Below are 23681 nucleotides of genomic sequence, written 5' to 3' on the forward strand. Positions count from 1 at the left end.
TTAAAGTGGAGAGAATTGCTTCAGGATTATTCCATGTAAAAACTTTTAGCCTTTAGTTTATTCCTCACCCTTTACTCATGTGTACAAGGGAGCATCAAGCCCCGTATAAAGAGGAGACTGAGCCCTGCCCTTGGAGGGGTCATAGTTTCATTGAGACAATCACATACACAGATGCTGTAACTTAAGAACACTTCCATTTTGTTCTTAAGGAGACCAGGGTTCTGGCCCTTCTCCTACTGTCTATATGACCTAGGTAAGCCACTTTTCCTCAATGAATCTATTTCCTCATTTGTAAAATGATCTGAAAATCCCTTTCTAACTCCATAATTATAAGCTAAATTGAACATTGGGCTAATTGAGTGAAGGCTTTGTGCAGTTACTAAGTTTCTAGAAGATTCCAGAATTTAGATTAACTTCTTAATAACAGTGACGATACTAATTTAGGTTTTTGCCAGTGAAACAGGCAAAAACCACTAAGTGAGGTCAGGGAGGGCAAAGAGGTCTAAAGAAAAAAATTTTGTACCATGGAGGAAAACCATGACTTCTTTGAAATATTGAGAGCTTCTCATGGAAACTGCTTTTCACTGCACAGAGAGCCTTGATGTATATTAATACCTTTTCAACCTTTTGCTTTATTACTAGTTATATAATTGGGGATAATAAAGTTCCTAGCATAGTAACCTGGACATTTAAAAGATATTGTTGAATTTTAATTGGAAGAGAAAGAAAAATAAGATCCTAGGGACCTTTGAGGTCATCAAGCCACATACACACCCCAGCCCCCCAGTTCCATTTTTAAAAATAAGGAAACTGAGGCTGAGAGGTTAAATGACATGACAGGAGTCTAGTTTACAAGTATGAACTGAACATTTCCAATGGACAAAACATAGTAGGTACTTCATTTTAGAATCATGTTTATGAAAACATAGTTAATCTTTATTGTACAGATCAAACCCTGGATTCATAAGTCCTCTGTAAGGAAATTAAAATATTCAGTTTGCTATCTATCAAGAGTACTCTTCTTTCACAGCTCTGCCATTCCATATTCATTACCTCCTATAAAAGCTGGCTTGATGATCACCTCCAGGAAACCTTTCAGGGTATCACACTTGGATCTCTCCTTTCTGCAACATCCCCTTAGCAATTCTCCACTCAAGCCCAGAATCATGGAAATGGGTGGGACCCTTTCAGGATCATCAAATTCAAACAGTTTAACATGAGGAAACTGTGATTAGAGAGGTGAAATGACTTCTCTAAAGTCACACAGCCAATTATTGGTAAAATTGGGATTAGAATTCAAGTCTCTTGACTCCTTGTCCACGATTCTTTTCAATATGATATATACTTCCCTTTAGTCTGTATTTTCATTTTGTACTTGTTGGAGTTAAAAAATCCATATGTATTAATCTGTGCCCATAGTCCCTTGTCCCTGTAAAGGGGGCAAAGGAGGTAAATTTTCTCATTGCTTCTTTGGGATCAGCCTTGGTCATTATAATTCCATAGTGTTCAGTTGTTTGGGGTTTTTTTTTAATTGTTGTTCTTCCATTTACATTATTGTAATCATTTTGTGTCTATTTACTGGTTCTGCTTATTTTGTGTCAGTTCTTATTAGTCTTCTAATGTTTCTGTATATATTTGTATTCGTCATTTCTTCCTGGCATAATAAATTTCATTATATTCATGTATCCCAGTTATTTTTGGTGTTGTTCAGTTGTTTTTCAGTCATGTTCAACTCTTTGTAACTCCATTTGGGGTTTTCTTGGCAAAGATACTGGGGAGGGGGTTACCATTTCCTTCTCCAGCTCATTTTATAGATGAGAAAACTGAGGCAAATAGGGTTAAGTGACTTGCCCAGGGTCACAGAGCTAGTAAGTGTCTGAGGCCAGATTTTAACTTAGGTACAGGGGCCATTCTGACTTGAGACCTAGCAATCTATCTACTGTGCCACCTAGTTGCCCCATTAGTTTAACTTCTAATCAATGGTTTCCATTCATTGTTACTACAAAAAGGAATGCTATAAATAATTTGGTGCATATAGGACCTTTTCTTCTGTTTTGACTTCTTTGGAGTATATTCATAGCAGTAGTATCTTAGGCAGATAAAGAAATTTTAGTTGCTTTTTTGAGTAGTCTTTCCTGTGATTGCTAATATTTTATAGTTCTTTTGAAAACGATTTGTTGATATCTTTTGATTGTCCCTTATGTATATTGACTGTCAAACTATATCAGAGAGGTTTGATTCAGAAATGTTTTTCCCAATCACAACATTCCTCTCTTATCCTAGTTGCATTGAATTTCTGCAAAAGCTTTTTCACTTCATGTAATTTTAATTTATCACTTGATATGATGGCTTTACAGAACTTTTTCTTCTCTTTTATTCTAAGTCATAAGGAATGACTTTCTGGTTAGAGAAGGGGTAGGGATATATGTGTAAAGAAGGTGAAGTAAAAACCAAAGGTATCAGTAGAAATTTCTTTTAGAAAAATGTTTCTCTTTGACTCACTTAAGATACATGGTTTCACAAAAAAATGAATGAAAAGTATATTTCTTAAAGATAGCAGGACACCATATGAATCGATGTATCATTTAACCCTATTTTTCTTCAAGGCACTGTGGTAAATGCTTAGTGAGATAGGATATTTGGGGGCAGTTTGGGGACGTGTCATAAAACTGCTCCCCACCACACACAAGGTCAGATTGAGGACCCAGAGAGTAGAAATCTTGCCAGTTTCTTTATTTTTTACTGGATTAGTGGTTTCTGGTGCTATGCTCAAGTTAAATTGCTGCCCAGTTCAATAAATATTAAGGAAAAAAAACATGTATTCAATCCACCTTATTTGACAGATGAACACACCAAGGTCCCAAGAGGGGAAGTGACATTCAGTGACACTGTTTTAGTGTCTACTCTATGCTGAGTACTGTGGGATAGAGAAAGGCAAAAGACAGTCCCTGCCCTCAAGGAGCTCAGGATCTAATGAGGGAGACCACAAGCCAACAAAGCTATGTAGAGTATAAACAGGAAATGATTAGCAGTGGGAAGGCACTAGAATTAAGAGGAATTGGGAAGGACTTCCTATAGAAGATGAGATTTTGGTTGGGTATTGAAGGAAGCCAGGGAAGCCAATATAGGCAGAGATAAGGAAGAAGAGTGTTCAGGCATAGGCAACAGCCAAAGAAAATGCCTGCAACCAAGACATGGAGTTCATAGCACAAAGAGGCCGATATCACTGGATTGACATTGATACTGAGAGGGGTATATGGTGGGAGAAAACTGGGGGTGGGGGTGGGGGTAGGGAATGGGGGGATGGATCTGGAGCCTTATGGTGAGTAGGGCTTTGCATGTCAGACACAGAGTTAGGTGTCCCTTGGTCATATTTTCTTAGGTTCTTTGGCATGATCCTTGAATGTGTACGTGTTTTGTTTCCCCACAAGACTGTGAGCTTCTTAAGGACAGAGACTGTGGCTTTCATTTCTTTTGTTTCCCTTCCACAGTTTCTAGCACAGACAGGGCTGTATACAAGGGCTTACTCATCACATCTTGACTGACTGACTTGGTTTGGAGCCAGTGATCATCAACATAGAATAACAGCAGCCTTGTGGTGAAGAACTAGCAAAGAGCATTAAGATAGAGGCTATTTATGGTGGGATTTTTTCTAGTTTGCTGCCATATTAGTCAGTACTGTGACTAATTAGACCCAGTTAGGGGCATGTAGGTGTAGGATTCTTGGGACTGTTTAGAGATGTCATTGGGGTTTTGTTTTCACCAAAAAGCTTCTTTGCCATTTAAACACAAATTCTCCCCCATCAGCCTTATTTATGATCCTTTGACTCCTGCAAAATGGATGATTTTATAGCTGTATCCATGTGCTGATTAAGCAGCGGATAGGTTCTCCTCCACAAACATCGGAATGTTTGTTCTGCATGTAAAATAATAGCTCATGGACCTTCCCCAACTTCCCAATATCTTCCTTTAGCTTTTTGAAACCCATGTGAGTTTTCTACCAAATAATTCTGATCAAGGCTTTATAAAATGTCAGGAAAATCAAAGTAGGGACATTTTGGTTTAGTGTCCAAGTTGTGAATCAGTCAGGGGGCATTTATAAGGTACCTACTATGTGCTGGACACTGCAGCCAACGAGTGAGCGTCAAGAGCCATTCCTCAGTGGTGACGTTCTAAGACAAGATGTATCTTGATCCAAATACTGGCTTTTTTCCTTACTACCTGTATGACCATGGAAAGTCATGTAACATCTCTGGGCTTAAGTTTTCTGATCTGTAAAATTAGGGTTTTGAACTGGCTGACCTTTAATGTCCTGTCTAACTCAATCATACTATGAAATGACTGTTGGAAATCTATGGGATGCATTACCATAAACACCCTGTCACCTGACCCTGAATCTCTAGCACTGTTAATTATCATCATCAGTGTTGTTGATTCTTGTTTATGTTTAAATAATATTGAATATCACCTTCTTTCATGTTTTTTTTTAGGCCAGAAAATGGGGGACAAGAGTGATGTGGGTTGAACATTAAGGGTCTGTGCTCCCAGACGGTCTGTCCTGTGCCCTAATGTTCTTGGGAATTTGTCTTGGATGGTTTGGGGAGATTGGCCCTGGAATAGGCCTATTCCATACTCAAAGTGCCTTGTTATTTATGAATTCTTCTTGATCTAGTAATTTTACAAGAAGATTTTTTTCCCTTTTAATATTTAACCTTACTAATGCTATCTATTTAATTTCTAAGTGCTGTAGGCAATAATCAAAGACTTTTAAGTTGTAGAGAAGGCACCAGCCTGCATTGGGAGAGAGTTTCCTCCTCTAAGACTTAAAATTATAGGTCTGGTCCCAATCCCTCTCCTATTGATGCTGTAATAGAAGTCCGTTGCATTTATATAGTTCTTTTTTATATTTTCAAGTTACTTTCATGTCTGTAATATTTTATTTTCAAAACTTTTTGTGATGAAACCACTTAAAATTTCTGTTTAAACAGTGTTGAATTATACCTGGATTTTTTTGTGCATGAAGTAGGGAAACCAGGAATACTCATTCCTATTTTGCAGCTGGTAAATCTCCCAAGTTAGAGAGGGTCAGTAATTTACTAGAGACCACAAAGCCACTTGGTGTCAGAGCTAGGGTTGGAACCCAAGTTTCCTCACTATTGACTCAGTACCTTTCTATTTCCAGTAGTTTAGAATGGGAATTTCTTAGAATTTAGGATCTTGGAATTTCTTCCTGGATGGGTTTGAAGTAGTTTCTGTGAGGTTAGGTACTAGAAGTGATATGACCCCCAAGGATGACCCATAAATGATCCAACATTGGGTTTGACTTGGCAAAAAAGACTGTGCAAAAAAAGAAATCTTGTGGGTGCACATACATTCTTTTTGTTTTCCATATGACTAAATTGCTGATGGGTTTCTAGCCACTAAAATATTGCACATCAACATGTGGGGAAGAGACTGGTAGCAGTGCCACCCAGATGGCACTGATTTTATCTCAGCTTCTCCCCTGGCTGAACCTGGCATTCAGATTTTCTTTGGTAAATGATTAGTTACCCATTTGTGAATTATATTTCCTGGTTGTTAAGATTTTTTTCTTTTACATACGTTTAAAAATCCCTTTTTAAAATACATCTTTTTAAATAGGAAATTCCATGTATAGGAGTGATAAAGTAATTTCCTTGGGTACGTCTTAGTTGGAAAGTATGTGTTCCTTAGTGAGCATAAATAAGCAAGGCATGAATTTCCTAGCAATCTTAAAGAAAAGTATGTTTTCTAACATTTAAATCAGTTTACCTTCAAATTCAAAATCAGTTGGTTTGCTTACAGAATTTTTCTTCCCCAGATTTCTTTGCTGAATTCAATTCATGAAAACTTCCAACAGTAAGTAAACATTACCACTTGGTCTCCCTTCCTATAAAGTGCTGCACACACTGTACTTTGAAATGAACTATCTTTGTATTGTGGATGGGATAAAATGATGTGGTTTTTAAAAGTATACATCATCATCTGAGGGTGTAGGGGGAGGATGCCATTCTTAGACACATAGTCTCTGCTTGTTGCTAAGTATAAATGTATCTTGATTTATATAGTCAGTTTGTTCCTGTAAGAAATTATATCTAAATCAAATCCTCTTTTAAATGTACTAGAAATCTCACTATTTAAAAGAATTTTGTGGTGCATCTTTTTAAGTCAATAAACATTTGCTAATTTATATTTGAAAATGGATCTGTGATCTCGTCCATGTGGGCACACCTTTCAACATTTGCAGCTTATGACCCACCCTTGCCTTCTCATCTGGTGTGATTCCTTCCATATTCTCCCATAAATCTTCCAGAGAGGAGTTTCTCCATGCATGGGAATCCTTTCTCTGGATCTTTTCTCATTCACCAGGTACCAGTTTAACACTTAGCAACCAGCTTTTATCCCTTACGAGTGTTGCCTAGCCAGCTTACCTGCTTTTCCAAGCCCATGTTTTCAGAACCATAATTATTGGTAATATGCTCTACCCACCATACATTTCTCCATTGTCCTTTGGGTCACCCACATTTTTAATTCTTTGTTCCTTTTGCCGTTATTGTTATTGTTCTTTAGTTAAACCCTGGCTGTTATTTTTTCTTAGTTTTATTGATGAATTTTTGTTTTCATGTTAGAATCATTTCTGGACCCTCCGTCCCTACCCACGCCTGCAATTTAAAAAGGAAAGTGTAATACCTCATGTATTCTCTAAGTACAAAATTGAATATTATAACTGTATGTCAGTTCTGTTTTATTTTACTCTTTGTTTAACTTGTGTTATCCCACTTTCTTGGGACAGCTTGAAATCATAAAAAAAAAAACCAAGGATTTCAATTCCAAAATTCTCTTTACTTCTCCTTTAAAAAAATAAATTTTACATTTGATAATTTTAAAAATAAATTAAAAACCATTAGTTTTTTAAAATACCCAGCATTTAAGAAAAGTGGAGGGAGATGGATACTTAACAAATCAAAGATAAAGTATAATTGTAATAATTTTAGATAGCATTGAAAGGTTTGCAGAATGCATCACACATATATGTCTTCTCATTTGATCCTCACAACATCCCTGGAAGGTGGGTGTCATTATTATCCCCCTTTTTTCAGATGAGGAAACAGAGACTAAGAGAGTTTAAGTGAATTGCCCATGGTCACACACAGCCAGTAAGTGTCTGAGACAGGCAAGATTCAAAGGCAGGTCTTCCTGACTTGAATTCCAGCACTCTGTCCTCTGTACTGCACAAACTGCTTCTAGGGTGTTCATTTCTCAGGCGCTAGAATTCGCCATTGGTGTCCCTCTAGGAAGGAGTTAATGTTATTCTCAAATTGCCAGATTTAATCTAGTGACTTGAGTCCCCAGGGATCTCACAGAATGACATCTACTGACTTTTCTTCTAGAGCAATGGCCTCCTCAGCTGCCCGGGACCAGTTTTTGCGACAGATGGAACAGATTGTAGATGGAATTAAACAAAATCGGATGAAGGTCAGCTGGCTTTCTTTTGTCCCTCTAAATTTGAAACTTCATTTGTAAAAAGAAAAAAAAAATTACTCAAGAGAAGGAATTCACCTTTATAAAAAATAAGTGGATAATGTTATAATTATAATAAAATTATAATTATAATGATTAGCATACCACTCATTCCCCTGGTAGAAAAGGCCCTGAAAATAATGCATGATGAGCCCTCCAGTGATACCTCATTTCTCCAAAAAGAATTGCAGTTCTTTTTTCAGATTCTTCCATGGGCAGAGCCAGCTGGTGAAGTTGGGCCTTCATTATGTGATTTGAGTGGTACTAGGAAAGCTCCTTGGCCCAAAGTAACCTCCCCTATTGATGTGTCATAATACCTGAAATTCTGACATTAGAAATTATTAACTTTGGGTACTGAAAGTTTTGGGGGGTTTTAGGAAACTTCTACTAAATTATAAATATAACCAGGAGATAATCAATCAGCTAACATATTGATAGTCCTCAGACAGCTAATGGGCCCCAGGATGAGAAGGGATTGGAGAGAGGGCACGACAGGACACCGAAGATAATCTCTTTCATGCTTCATAATTTGACTAAAGTTCCATCCTACCTGTGAATTAGGATGATAGGTTACATGTGTTAATACCACAGACTTTGTCGTATTTTGTCAGTTGTGAAGTAGGCTCACTGAGATTGAAAGAAACTGACTTGTAACTACCCACTTCTTCCAGATGGGACCTACCTAATCTTTCACTTGTGGGCCTATTAAAAACCAGCAATGACTACTTATGCTGTCAGTGGATTTTGCCTTAAAAATCAGTATCAAATTTCAGTTAGTCTATAAGATAACGTTATCACATCTTGGCTACCACAGGCTACCCAAATAATTGATGCAGGTAGTTATCAGTTATCTTAGCAGGAACCTACATAATTGGGATTTGGGAGTTGCCAGTAGATTTTTGTTTATCCAGTCATCCCCTTGTAGCCCCAGCCGCCTCTTGCCAAGGAGCTTCTACTGATAATAAGCAAATATTGAAGCTTTAGAGATGCAAATTTCAGCTCAATATAAGAAATACTTTTTTTTTAATCAGAGCTGTCTAGAAGTGCAATGGATTATGACCTCGGTAGGTAGTGAGCTCCCTATTATTGGAGATTTTCAAGCAATTCATGCTCTTGGTAAGATGTGAATTAGATGGCCTCTAACTTACTTCTTAGTCCAGGATTCTATAGGTCAGAAGGTACTTGTTGAGGTTTTAGCTTCTTGGAGCTGTTTACTTCCTAAGAAAAGTATTCATAAAGAGGGAAATGGTCTAGGCCCCTTTAATTCTTTTCCCTTCTCTGGCTTTTTGGCTCTCAGGCCATTACTTTCAGCAAGGACTCTGCCTTTTATGGACAAAGAAACATGATATTGCCAAATTGTCATCAAAGGCATTTATCATACTTCTCTCAATCTATATATAGGAAGATCTGTAGATATTTATAGACAGATAAATATACATATACAGCTGTGATATAAGTTGACATTTTTTATGTCAGCATTTATACATTTAAAGTTAAGATTGTCCCTTTCAAAATAGTCATCTTAATTGGTGGCACACTTATTCCAGTGGTACTGCCATGGCCCAAAACATTTTTCGAATTCATCTTGGATCATAGGATTATAGATTTAGATCTACAAGGGACCACCAGAACTGTGATGGAGCAGTATCACAAACACCTGTGGAGGAGATGTCTAGAGGGATGGGGGTGATCAGCATTATATCACACACTGCCAAGAGCTCAAAAAGAGAACTGGAAAAAGGTCATTGAATTTAGCAATGGAGCAGTTTCAGTCAAGTATTGAGGATGACCAAAGCCAGATTGCAAGGGGCATAGAAAAAGTGGAGGTAATATGTGTAGATAACTTTTACTAGGAATTTGCCTCTGAAAGGGAACATGACTATTGAGGTCTGATAGGATGACTTGGGGCTTTTTAAGGATGGAAAAGATCTGGGCATGTTTGTAGGCAACAGGGAAGGAGCCAATGAATAAAGTTATATTCATGGGCAACAGAGAAAGGTCCAACTAGACAGTAGGGAAAGAGGTGGAATTGATTGATAGGGGTGAGCTCCTACAAGAGACAGAAGAGGATGAGATCAAGAACAAAAGGTTTTAGAAGGGTTGACCTTGGCAAGGAGAAAAGCCATGATCCTGAGGTTTCAAAGGCAGGTTGCTGCAGACATATGGCCTTAATTTTTTCAATGAAGTATTAAGCAACGTCCTATGCTGAGGGGGAGTAGGGTGAGTGTGTCATAGGTGGTTTGAGAATAAGTTTGGAAGGGCAGTTCTTGGGAGTTTGATAGTTGATCAGGAAAGAGTGAAAAGAATGGCATGCATTAGTGAGGGCCCCATTTGAGGTTAGATAACATGCATTTTTAGCAGACCCAGACTACAGTTAAAACTTTTTTGAGTAATATTCAGTAGTGTAGGAGAAGAGTAGTCAGGGGGTAGAAATATTTCAGAATTCTGGGCTGGGAAAATGATGAGAGATGATAGGACATAAGGGTTAAAGATTCAAGGGTAGAGGGTAGGATAAAGTGGAACTAGCTAACTAAAGGATCAAACTTTGGAAGAGAAGAAAATGAGGCCAGAGCAGAGGTCTGGGAAGGCAGGGAAAGGTGGAGTGATTGGAAGTAGAGGTGAGGGCAACCAATTAACAAACATTTAGTAAGTGTCTATTCTGTGCCAAATACTGTTCAAGTTACTAGAAATACAAATCTGAAAAATGAAACAGTCCTTCCCTCAAGGAGCTTACATTCTATCCAGGAAGACAATTGGTATATTAGATATACACACATATACATATACACATATCTATTCAAGATAAATACAAATTAGTTTGGGAGGAAGAACATTAGCAGTAGGGGGAGGGGTAAGGACCTGAACGGCTTCCTGTAAAAGATGGTACTTGGACTATATCTTGAAGGAAGTGAAGGATTCTGTGAGAAGTAGGCAAGAAGGGGGCATATTTTGGGCATGGGGCATGACTAGTGCAAGGACAGAGATGGGAGATGTTGTGTCATGTGTGAGGAACAATTTACTGGCAGGACTGGTATAACAAGATGAGTGACATATAATGAGGTTGGAAAGAGAGGCTGAGGCAGGTATAATTGAGTGGAATAAAGGTACACACACACACATCATGGAGTTGAGGAGCTTGATAAATTGGTAGGCAAAGGTATTTGAGGGTATATCAGCATGTACATTGAAGTCCGTAAGCAAAAAGGCAGGTTTTGGTGTAGAGAGGAAAACTGAGCCAGGTACTAAACTCCTTGCATAAGGAGAGAAATGACCTAAAGTCTGGTAGATACTGGCTTCCAAGATTGGATAGGAAGACATACCTGGATGTGGACCTAAAAGGAAAAATGGTCACTAGGCTGTAGGGGTAGGGACTGGAAATGACAGAAGCAAATCTATTTTTCCTGGCTCTGTTGGGAGCCATGAGAGAAAAAGAAGTCACTTCTCTCCAGTTAAGTTATCTGATTTCAGAGGCCCCTTCCACCTCTCAAATGATGTATTTCTAGAACTTTGAACTAATATTAATGAGATTCCTGTCATTGCCAGTGGACCTGGTACAGAACATCTCTTTTTACTATCTTCTCAACAGTTGGAGAAGAAGAAGCAAGAGAACAAAATGAGAAGAGACCAGTTAAATGATGAATATCTGGAACTATTAGAAAAACAGAGGCTATATTTTAAGACGGTGAAAGAATTCAAGGAGGTAAGAGCAAGGTTTTGACCAAGTTGTCTGTGGGTACATTCTGGGAAAGACCTCAGTAAGCTAGAAGACATCAAGAGAAGGGCAACCAAAATGAAGAAGGCCTTGAGTTCAAGCCATATAAGACAAAGTTGAAGAAATTGGAGACATTTAGCCTAGAGAAGAAAATACTAAAGGGACACGAGAGCTGTCCTCCAGTATCCTAAAAGACCATCATTTGAAAGGAATTGGACTTGTTCCTCTGGTCCTAGACATTAGAACCAGGAGTAATGGGTAGATTGCAAAAAGTCAGATTTTGACTTGATACAATAAAAAAATACTAAGAATTAGAATTATTCAAAATTTAAAAAACTATTCTAAGAATTAGAACTATTCAAAAGACAGCCTGGGGCATTAAATGCATTCCTTCCCAGTAAAGGTCATCACACAAAGGCAGGGGGAGCCCTTGTCTGCTATGTTGTCTGAGGGAATTATTGTATGACTGCAGATTGGACTAGAGGGCCTCTGAATTCCCTTCTAACTCAGGTTTTTGACTAACACTATGGATAGGATCTAGATTGCTTTTACTTTGGTCCCCCTCAAAATGTTTTCCCTTCAAAAATAAGAGTCGAGGCGGGGGGGGGGGGGGAGGCGGTGATGGCTAGGTGGTGCAGTGAATAGAGAACCAGAGAGTCAGGAGGACCTGAGTTCAAATCCAGCCTCAGACACTTAACACTTACTAGCCGTGTGACCTTGGGCAAGTCACTTAACCCCAATTGCCCTGCCTTCCCCCCTCCAAAAAGCAAAAAAAAGGGGGGGGGATTTTTTTTCAAGGATCAGTGAATATAACACTGGCCCTGGATTCAGGAGGACCTGAGTTCAAATTTGGCCTCAGACACTTAACACAAAAACTAGCCATGTGACATTGAGCAAGTCACTTAACCCCAATTGCCTTCCAAAAAGCAAAAAAAGAAACAAACCTCAGTTTGGATTGTGAAGTGTGGTATATGATTGACATCTGTGTGTGTTTCCCCAGTCTTATGAGCGTCTGGAAATAAAGTATTATGAGATATTGCATTATTAGAAGTTTTAGTTATACTAATACCTAGTGTTTACATGGTGCTTTAAGATATGGAAAGTGCTTTACATACCTTATCTCTTTTTAGCCTCAGGGCCACCTTATGAAGGGAGAGCTATTATTAATCTTTTTTTATAGATGAGATAACTAAAACACAAAGAAAGTGACTTTCCTAGGGTCACATGACTGGGAAGCTTCTGAGGGTAAGATTTGAACTCTGGTCTTCCTGACTCCAAGTGTGCTTGCACCATCCATTACATCATGCTGCTTCTGTTATCAAGAGTTAAGTGAGCTCTGACCAAAGCACATTAAGCTTAAAATTGCACTCAAATGTCATATGGCATCAGCCCACATAAAAATCCTCATTAAATAATAATATTTTTTATTGAAACTGAATATTATCCAACTTACAGAATTCTAGGGATCATATAACCTGTCCCTTTATGTGTCTAGGCAAACTTCTACTCCTGTTTTTCCAGAAATATAACTTGTCTGAAAAGTTCTTCTAAAAAGAACCCTCCACAGCCCTAGATAACATATTCCAAGGTCTCATCAGCCTTAATGTCAGAACATTTTTCCTTGTCAGCCAAATTCTAGATCAGGCTTATGTTTTGATTAGAGACTTAACTAAAGATCACAGTCATAAAGTATAAGGTTTGTAAATGACCTGAGAGGCCATTGAATCTTACCTGAACACATATTTCTTTGAGATGCAAAATCTGCCTTGCTGTAAACTACTTTCTACCTCTGGGCCTAGTTCTGACCTTTTGGGAAATGCAGAATTGATGACTGTTATCAAAGGACACTTTGGTTTATCAAGCAATTTAAAATGGATTAATGTTGAGTTTTGCATTGATTTTAGAAAACTGAGAGATCACTTTTTTAATCACTAGTGGCAATAGCCTAATAGGTAAAGTAGATGTAAGGAGAGAGAAGAGCTGTATGGAGCCAAAGTAGTGATGTTCAGTCTCCTCCATGAAAATGAAGTATTGATAATGGTGATTGAGAAGAAGGGGCGACCGGCTTCTGTGGAATAGTCACTATCCCACTGTTGTTGGAGAGTTCTCCTTGCCTTGAAACCTTTGGCATCTGGCCTAGCTACCTTTCTGGTCCCCAGGTATCATCAGCTCTTGGTTGGAAACCAGTGAGGACACAGACCATGTCTTATGCTTCTTTGCATCTCACAACACCCCAGACACATTATCTTGTGCAGAGTAGACATTCAGTAAATACTTGTTGAATTCAAAATGGCAGAAAGGCTGACTTTGTCAGTCAGTAGTCAGTAAACATTTATTAAGCACCTACTATGTTTCAGGCATAAATGAATGATGAGTTTCTAGAGATCATGAAGTCCAGGAAAGCAGCCAGGTGGGAAATGATGAGGTGAATTCCCAGGATACTCTTGAGGATCTGGGAGGAGCTCCCAGGTGTCCAGCCCCTGTTCTCCCCTCCCAGAGGGAGGGACCCCACTGGGGGCCAGGGATACAAAAGAGCTGTGAGTTTCACAATTGATAACATCCTGGAGAATGGTGAGCCAACCTGGGAAATGAGCTGAGGAAGTCAGTTTTAGAGTCGATTTCCTCTTGCAGAATGATGAATTTGGGGATATCATGAAGTCCAAGAACGTTGTCAGGTAGGAAATGATGAGGTAGAGTTTCTGGATGCCCTTCTTAAATGGATAGAAAATATTTATTAGCTAGAATCTCTCTAAAGACTGACAAGGATAGTGAAGTTACTCAGAACCATTCCATGTAGGGATTGGAAAAGGAAAGACTCAGAGTAGACATGGCAGCAGTCTTCAGTTCTGCTATTACCCAAAGAGCAGAACCTAAACTAGTGGGAAAAAAATTACATGGAGACAAATTTTTTCCTCAGTGTAACGGTAAACTTCTTAACAGTTAAATTTGTCCAAAAATAGAATCAACTGCTTTGAGGAACAGTGAGCTTCTCTTCCTAGAGATCGCAAAGCAGAGGCTAGATGCCTTCTGAGGTTGTATCACGTTCTGGAAATTGATGCTTTCATACTGTTTTCCAAAACTCGGTATTCAAGACTATCAGGAATTCCTTTACTACTCCTGGGCTTCTGCTTTAAACTAAATGAACTGAAATAAGCAAAGACAAAACAAAGACAAAAATGAGAAATGTTCTTGCACTTGTTTGGTGATGCTTACATTTCCTGAGACAGGAGCTTCTGAGTGCTAGACTGTCATCTCCAGTGAAAATAAAATGCTTGTTTTATTCTTGAGTACTTAGAGATTTCCTAGACTTCTTGAAAGATGCTGTATTGTACTCTATCACTGTTTATTCTACCAGTAAGCATTTATTAACTGGGTACTCTGTGCCAGGCACTGTGGTAAGCACTGGGGACAAAAGAAAATTCCTTCCCTCAAGGAGCTTACATCCTAATGGGGAAGGTAACATATATGTATATAAATTTATACATAAAATTAATACAATTGTAATTTTAGGAAAAAGGGTAATAGAAGCTAGGGTGATCAAGAAATCTGCATTCTTCTCTGTCAGCTGGATTGAATGCAGTACACACACAGTTTAGATATTAAAGGCAGAACTGCAAATGTACTATATTTCAGGGTAGCATGGACAGCTTATTTGACTGTGTAATGTAATGCCAAGGAAAGGCAACTTCCCAGGTTCAAAATACCAGCATAGGTGCTCTCTATTTTATTCAGTGACAAACCAAGAACAGAGAAGATCAAAACATGACATCATTCAAAATACAGCATTTACTAAATGTGATTAAATAATCTCCAAGGACTACCCCACCCCAGGACCTTCCAATCATTGAATCAATTACAAAGTCCCTGTTCTAAATACTTCTCCACCCCTAGGCTATACCTTAATTAAGTCCACCACAAAGCCCCTCTTCTCAAATGGAGATTAGTTTCCAAACATAAGGTCAAAAGTTCCCCACCCCTGGATCACAATTGAATCTACCCCAGAGTTACATCAAGTTTAAACACAGCACTTAATACCCAAATGGAGGTCTTTTCTTCTTCTTGACACAAGGCAAGTTCTCAGCAATCTTAGTTCCTGGGGAGACAAGGCTTAGCAAGGCCATAAGATACACTGCCAGTCCCTTCATGAATTTGTCCTCTGTCTGTAGAACAGTCCTAGAACCCCTGAACACATTAGCAAAGCCCTCTCCCAGGATTTCTGTAAACATACAACAAGAAAATCCTTCTTCAGGGCTTCTGAACCAACAGAAAGGCTCCCAGACCCCTGCAACAACAGCACTGTCCTTCACCAGTGGACAGTATTCATTCTGTCTGCAGGACAGTCTCCAGACCCCTGCAACAACAGCACTGTCCCTCACCAGTGGACAGTATTCACTCTCTGTCTGCAGGACAGTCGCAGGCCTTCTTAGCGAACAGCCAGGTTCCAGGACTTCTTCAACAAAAGGACTGTCTTTCACCAGTGGACAAATCTGGCAAAACAACATCAAAAGAGACAGACAAAGTACCAGCAAAACAGCCATGTCTCCTCAGTCCTTGGCAGCTCAGGGGGCAGGTCTCAAAAGTCCAGGGCAATTCAAAGCGGCCACCAGCAATTCTCTTAGTCTCTCTCTCTCCACGAGGTGCTGCTTCCAAAAAGATCTTCCACCTCTCTCTTGTCTCCAAATCTACGTCACCAGCTCCTCCCAGTTCAGGACTTTCTTTTCACATCAACAAGCCCATCCCACAGGTGGGATTAACAAACTCTGGGTTTTAACACAATCAATTTGAAAACCAAGCCAATACAGGGGAATCTTTAATTGCCATTACTATCACAGACTGCTCATGTTTTTAGCCCAGTGGATAATATAAGAGAACTACCAAAGTCCTTGACTTCCAAAAGTTGACAGGTTTGTTGGGACGAGACATGTACACTTGAAACTTCTGAAGGGCAATGCAGTCTTCAGATGAATTGCAGCATGTCTTTCAGAAGGTGCTAGAAAAAACTTAAATGTAGCACACTAACCAGTACTCCAGCAGATTGCTAGTCACCTTGATTTGGGTGTTCTTTCTGCCAGTGTCAATCACATCCTCTGTTTGCTTGGCCATCCTGTGCAGCTCTCATCCATGTCCTCTCAGATTCACCAGGGAAGGCCCTCCCAAGGTGCACGGAGCCTTCCTTGTGTTCTCGTCACTCTGAGAGAATACTAACAAAGCATGCAGGCTCTCTGCTGGTTATCCCTCATTCTTGCCATGCAGCCACTTATTTTATAACAAATACATTTTAATTAAATACAATGAAAACAAAACAATTTCCTCCCTGCCCCAGTCTTTAGGAATTAAGTGGTAGAACCTCTACACATGGGGAATACATAGGACCAATGGAGCTATGCAAAGGGAGGCACAGACAGGGGATACATGGGACCTGGGCATATGCCAGCAGGGACAGCTCCTGGCTCCAACACTGCAAAGCTGCCAGTGACTTCTATTAATGCCGTCACTTTATGTAACTTCTCCTTTGGGTTTCCTTGTTTGCAGTGTATTGCTCCCTACTCATGCCCACCGTACTTCATGCTGGGCCCATTCTCCATCAGGCACAAGTGATGCTCTTCACTCCAGCTGACTGTCAACACTGGCTATTTTTAGGGTCACTTAATGCCCTGAAGAAATCTTCCCTGGAGGGGCAGGGAGAATGTTGTAGTGAATAATCGGCTGCTGTCAGTCTGTTCCTTATTCCTCCCTCAGCTGATGTGCTATTTTCAGACCCACCTCCAAGTCTGTCCTCCATCCTCTAAAGATGCTGTGATTAATAAGTCTTTCCCTTCAGGGCAGGCTGCGGCGCTCTGCTCATTCAGCATTCTCAGCCAGTAGCCATGAAACTTAGTTCACTTCTCTCCATCCTCCTCATCCAGGATCTCAGAGGTTCACTCCATCTTTCTCACTTACCCACTGGCTTTGAAATTCTCTTCTCAGGAATGCTGCATCAGAATGTCCAGAAGCCTAGGAAGTTATCAGCTCTGCCCTTTGGTCTCTAGCCCTGGGCCTGGAGTCAGGAAGACCAGAGTTCAGATCTAGCTTCTGACACTTACTAGCTCTGTGGCCCAGGGCAAGTCATATAACCCTATTTGCCTCAGTTTCCTCATCTGTCAAATGAGCTGGAGAAGGAAATGGCAAACCACTGCAAAATCTTGCCCAAGAAAATCCCAAAAAGTGGTCATGAAGAGTCAGACACAACTGAAAACGACCAGACAACAAATAACTATGCTGAATTGCCTTGATTTCTCTTCTCTCCCTTGAGTCCCTCAGTTCAGTTGTCCTCTTACTTGTGATCAGAAACTCAGCTTAGTTTTTTGGGTCTTTTTTATGCCCCTGGCTGAGGTACATCTCTTCAGGGCATTAGTCTTCAAACAGAAAAGAGACACTGTGATAAGAAACTTGTTTTAACTTCAAACCAGCAGTCCCCCCTATACTGTGCAAAATAGCATTGGCTACATTGACCCTCAACTCTTATCCACCTTCCCCAGCCTCACATCCTGGTTTCCTCCTCTGATTTCTCTACACTATTTAAAATCCTCATTCCCCCAAAATCATTTATAGATGATATTCACCAAAAACCATGAAATTTGCACTTCTTCTCAACTGTGTTCTTAAGAAAAACTTCTCTTGAGGTCTAGAACATCCTCCTCAGAAGCTAGGCCTTATTACAGCCATTTTCACCAGACTTAGAAAGGATTTCTCTTGCCAGGCAATCATAAAGAAGGAAGACATTGCCTTTCTTAGTCAAGGCAGGACAGGCAATATCAGGGGTCACACAGTGAGAGCTTTTTGCTGCTCAGTCTCCTGCCATGAGGAAGGTACAGACTCCCAGTTAGCTCATGCCTACTTTTTTGGACCGACCTCATCCAAAGGCCCCCGTTATGGTTCACAGTGTTTATGGGTGAATCCATAGGGTTTCTGGAACTGCTAGAACACAGTCTTCTGAAGGACTGGTTAAAAATATTTGGGAAAGTATGAATGGTAGTTAGGCACAAATAGGGTATTTTATACTTCTTCATTTGCACTAACTAATAAAAATTATGAAGTGGGAAAGAAAAAGATCTGAGTATGGTAGCACATACCTATAAATTCTGCTATTGGGGGAGGCTGTGGCTGGTATATCACTTGAGTTTGGGAGTTCTAAGCTACAAGTGGGGCTATAGCCATTGAGATCTCCACAATAAGTTGGCACCAATATGGTGAGCCCCCATTGTTCCTAAGGAGGTCCAGCCCAGTTCAGTAAAAAATACTAGGTTTAGGCTTCTGTGATGAGCAGGGTGGACTAAGGAGGAAGAAGAAGGGAAGGGGCAGATGATGGGAGAAGGGGGGCGGAGAGAGAGAGAAATGTTGATCAACAAATATTGATAGAGCTGCAAGCTACTTGGTTTCAGGCTAGAGATCAGCCCTATGAGAATACAAAGAGATGTTAGATAGTATCCCAGCCATTGTGGAGTTAGTGGATAAAAAGTTAAATGATCCTAGAAATTAAAAATTATATAAGAAATGCTGTATGGCGACAGTAACTGCTCTGTGCTCAGAGGAGGGGGAGCTAGCCATAGACAGGAACAGTCTGGCTAGGCTTTTTAGAGGAGAGACATACTTTACTCTGTCATAGTTGACATATGACCTCATAGGTTCTGGATTTAGCTGAGCAGAAGTAGGAATAAAACCCTGTGTCATCATGCACAGATAGTCTGTTGGGAGCCTTCATTGTTCATTTACTTCTTAAAATGATAATCACAGTTGCTAATTTGACACTGTCGCCTAAACTTATGTGGATATTTCTGAGATGCCAGTTACTTTGACTGCTGAAAGAAAGAAAGAAGATCCTAAAGTAATAGGAAATCTATGGAGAGGAGCTCAAGCAAGAATATGAAATTGGTTTAGAGGGCCTTTTGATTCAGAAAATGCAAGGCTTTAAGAGAATTTTTCACTAAGTGGATCCCTGGAGCCTTAGGGGAAGGTATTCTTATTCTGATGATAGACTCAGTCAGGCCTGGGGTCTTATTAGCTGAGCACATTAACTCACTTCTAATAAGCTTCTTCACTTACACTTTGAAAAGCTGAAATCTTTGTAGACAGCCATGGGGAACAAGTACGGAAATGAAGATACCCTGTTCACTGAAGTTCATAAAGCCTAGAGTTCTCAAGGGGAAGAGGAAAAATTATCTCATGTTGGCAGGCCTTGAAAGAAATGAGGGGGGAAAGTGCCTTTAATCTTAAAAGCAGGAATCTAGAGCCTGGAACCAGTGTTCCAGGCCTCAGGAGAATAATAATAATAAAAAGAAGAGCTGTCATTTTTATTACATTTTTTGAGGGGGGGGTATTTACACAGCACATTTCATTTTCTTCTTAAAACAGTGATTTAATGGATGAGGGTGAATAGCAGAGTTGGGCTTTGAACTCAGTTCTTTTGACTCCAGATGCAATGCTTTTCCCTCACAGATACAGAAACAGGCTCTAGACCCTCTGGCCTGTGGGATATCATAAACTCCAACCATGCTTCCTTGGGCTGGCCCCAGGTTCTTTATAGGCCTTAATTTTCACTTGTGAGCTACCAAGGCATAGACAGCCCTAGTGATTTTTTCTGGTATCCTCACTTGGGGTCATGACCATAGTTTTTCTTTTTGTTTAATTATGAGGCTGTCACTCATTAATTTACCAGAATCTCTCACAGAGGTATTTTATCTCTGTAGCCTGTGCCATCCCTGGGAGTAATGAGTTGCTGCCCTGTCATATTAAGTTTTATTTTTTTTTTGTCTTAAATTTTATTTTTCTTATTTCTTATTCTCCATTTTATTTGTCTTAAAACAATCGCCTTTAAAAAGCTTCAAGGAGTAGGGCACAGAGCCCTTTATAATATTCTGGAGTTAGTGAACAAGTCTTTGTTCCTTGTTCTCTCTTTCTTGATTTTTGTACTTTGTTCCTATCTCTCTCAACCTTCTCTCTTTCCAGACTGACAACAGCTAACCTTTTTTGCCCTGACCTTGGCTTGTCAGGCCAAGATAAGGAAGAGGCTAGCAGAGGGTTTAACCTGAAAGCCCAAGATAAACACCAAGAAGAATTTGGGTGGCAAATTTATCAAGTAAGACAAGGACAGTACTTCAGAGCAAAGATGCCCAGGTGGAATGGGCAGAGTATCTGTAAAGAGATCAGGAAGGCTAGAGATTTGCATGGGAAAACAGAAAATAAATGCTAAAGGAATTTGGGAGACTTGATCTTGTGCCTCAATATAAAGAGAACACCAGACATTGAAGGTGTAACATTTTGAGGTAGTTTAATGAAGATGAGACAATAGCCTCAGAATGGACATTCATTATTAATTAGGGATATTAACTTAGTGTCTGATATGGGAAGTTAAGCTAGATCTAATAAATTGTCATTGATTAGAGATCAGTGTCCTCCATTTGGGTTCAAGAACCCAACTGTTGAAGTACAGCTTTGTGGAGATGTGATCAGACATGAGTCATTGTATGTGAAAAAGACCTGGGGGCTGCAGTGGTGTGATCTAGCTACCCCAAAATTAACTGTGCTCTCAGGTTGCATTTTAGTATCCAGGAGAAGGAGGGCAGAATTCCTCTAAGTTCTGCCCTGATTTGATCAAATCTGGAGCATTGGGTGCAGGTCTAGACAGCACATTTTGGAAGGATATCGGCACACTAGACCATATCCAGGAGAGGGGAATGATCTCCAAACCATATGCACTAAGAATCAGCTAAAGGAACCAGTGATGTTTAGCCTAAAGAAAAGACCTGTAGAGAGGATGGAGAGGGAAGACATGATAGCTGTCTTCATTATTTGAAGGCATCACCTGGAAGATGAATGAGTTAAAAAAAATTATTAAGCATGTGTACAATATAACAAAAATAGTGCAAATTTAGGGGGGATAAAAATACCAAAAGGAAGACAATCCCTGCCCTCAAATTGCTTGCGATCTAATAGAGGAAGTAGTGTCTAAGGAGAATCTGGAAAATCACAGGGATGCTAAGTGGAATTGTTAGGCAGTTGATTGACATGTCCTTTCTAGGAATGGTAGTGTTGATTTGATGACTATTCCTAGAGCAAGTGGTAGGAGGGAAAAAAAGGACATGCACATTGTGTGATGTGAAAGGAAGATGGTGGAGTCTGTAAGAGCACCGGCCCCAGAGTCAGGATGACCTGGGATCGAATCTGGGCTCAGACACTTAGCACCCACCCAGAAATACCTGACCATGTAACCTTGAGCAAGTTACTTAACCCTAATTGCTTAAAAAAAAAAAAAAGATGGTGGAGTCTGGCGCTGGCTAGGTATGAACTCTCTCAAATTAGACTTGTTTTAATTAACTTCAGAGGGTAGAATCAGGAGCTATAGGGAGAAGCTGCAAAGTTATAGCATGTTTGAGGAAAAAATTTCCTCTGTGTAATGGGCTGCCATATGAGGTAGTAAGACTTCTATCCCTGGATAACCATTTGTCAATTAAATAATCAGTTGAGTTGATTTGAATTAGACGGCCATATATAAGCTATGGTATCTACTCTTAGTGAATTTCTAATGCAGGAATTCTTGACCTGAGATTCATAGGACCCACAAGAGGTCTATAGACAGATTTCAAGGGTCCCTTGCATTTGGGAGAGAAAAAAGTTACATTGTTTCCACTAACCTCCAAATGAAATTTTGCATTTCCTTCAAATATTTTAAAGTATTGATGTTGTGAGAAGGGACCCTAAGCTGCACCAAAGGGGGTCCATAACACAAAAAAAAGGCTACAAATCCTTATTTTAGTCTAATGGAGAGACAGGCCAACACACCATCAAGAAACTAGGGGAAGGAGGATAGGGTGCCTGTGGGACCTGTCCATTTTAGTGATGGAGGTTGGAATACAAAAATAAAAAGATCATGCTTATTGGGACGAATATAAAAGTAGCAGCTACAGACCACTAAAGAAAGACATTGGATCAACTGAAATGTGCTTATCTAGGAGGTATTAGAGAAAGTTTCATGAACTAGGATGAGTGTCTGGAGAACATAAATAGCATGGTTTGTCAGTGAGTATTAGAAAGGACCATGTTTAAGAAAGCTCGCTTTCTTTACATACTTAAGAAAGTTACATCATTGGCTTGAGCAGTGAAGGTCCATATATATTACATAAAGTTTAACTTCCAGGTTAGTTATTTGAGATTTTCATTTTCTCTTTGTTCAGATCTCCACAGAGGCACTGGAGGTGGGGGAAGAGGGTAGGGGGAATAGCTCAGGTCTGTTAAGAAGACTTGTACGTGGAAGAAGACATTGGTGTATTACCATCTACCTTCATGAGGTAGTTGGGAGAGAAGTCATTTGTAAACCCTGTAGCATCATATAAATGTGAGCTATTCTAATTAATCTCTCATTGTATTTTCTCATCAGGAATGCCGCAAGAATGAAATACTGCTATCCAAGGTGAAATCCCATATTTCCTGAGAAAACTCATTAGTTGGCAACCTTAATTGATTTTTCTAGCCTGGAGATGGATTACCACGTTATGAAACGTGATAGTAGCAACCCGGAGACGCCGGCAGACTGCTTCAAATACCCTGGATTTTTTTTTCTATTTTGTTTTCTTTCATTCCCATGCCAGGTGTTAATGACAGTCATTCAATACAAAGGGTATAACTAGAGTAAAAGCCTTCCACAGAATAAGATGTAATGTGGCCAATATTTCTTTTCTGTATAGATTTTTCTTTTACATCCAAAATAACATTATATGTAATTAAGATATCAGGAAAAATATTTGCATAATCTCTATAAAATAAAAATTAACTCATTCATTCCACAGATTTTTATTGTCCACCCTCCTTCCCCCCACCCCTCTTGTGCAAAGCGCAATTCTAGGCATGGTGGGGTAGGGGGAAAGAGAAAGCAATGTAGTTTACATTAGCAGAAACAGGTTCTGGGAGCTTACATCTTAAATGGAAAAGTAATATTATAAAACAAATTACAAGGCAGTAAGTGCTCCCTATGCCAAGAAAGATAATTAGTGTTGTAAGGATTTACAGTCCAGAAAGATCAATTCTGCCTAGATTGGTGTTAGGGGCCAAGACAAAGACCTTGCTCTTGGTGCCACCCTTAATGAGGACATAGTCATTTAGTCCTCATCTTCTTCAGTTAGGGGAAGTTTACTGGGGATTTCACAGAAACCTTGAGTGGCCTCCCCAGCCTTGACCTCAAGGGAATAGTGCAGTGGAAAGAACATAGTTTCTGGAGTCAGAGGGCCTTGGTTCCAGTCCCACTTCTGACATTACTTGCATGACTTTGCATGAAGTCATTTAATCTCCCGTGGCCTTAGTTTCCTAGTCTGTAAAATAAGGGGTTTAACACTGGATGGCTTCTGCAGTCCCTTACAGCTCTTGTTTTGTGATCCTGTGAGCCAGCTGTAAAATGTCA

General features: G+C 39.7%; 1 protein-coding gene across 3 annotated transcripts in view; it reads left to right on the forward strand.

The window, feature by feature from the left end:
- CCDC93 (coiled-coil domain containing 93) overlaps positions 1-23074 on the forward strand; it is a 118591-nt gene extending 95517 nt beyond the window's left edge. For 2 of the 3 annotated variants that reach the window (XM_069067773.1, XM_069067774.1), the window contains 4 exons: positions 5840-5877; positions 7410-7494; positions 11126-11239; positions 22665-23074. In XM_069067773.1, coding sequence (XP_068923874.1) covers positions 5840-5877; positions 7410-7494; positions 11126-11239; positions 22665-22718 — 291 coding nt within the window. In that variant the 3' untranslated portion in view covers positions 22719-23074. Of the gene's footprint in view, positions 1-1030; positions 1646-5839; positions 5878-7409; positions 7495-11125; positions 11240-22664 lie in introns of those variants that run through there. The other variant, XM_069067775.1, reaches the window with a different exon arrangement.
- Positions 23075-23681: the final 607 nt, after the last annotated feature.

Source organism: Petaurus breviceps, unplaced genomic scaffold (genome assembly GCF_028583685.1).
Source record: "Petaurus breviceps papuanus isolate PSGF00001 unplaced genomic scaffold, PetGlider_PUasm1.0 90752, whole genome shotgun sequence".
Classification (NCBI taxonomy): domain Eukaryota; kingdom Metazoa; phylum Chordata; class Mammalia; order Diprotodontia; family Petauridae; genus Petaurus; species Petaurus breviceps.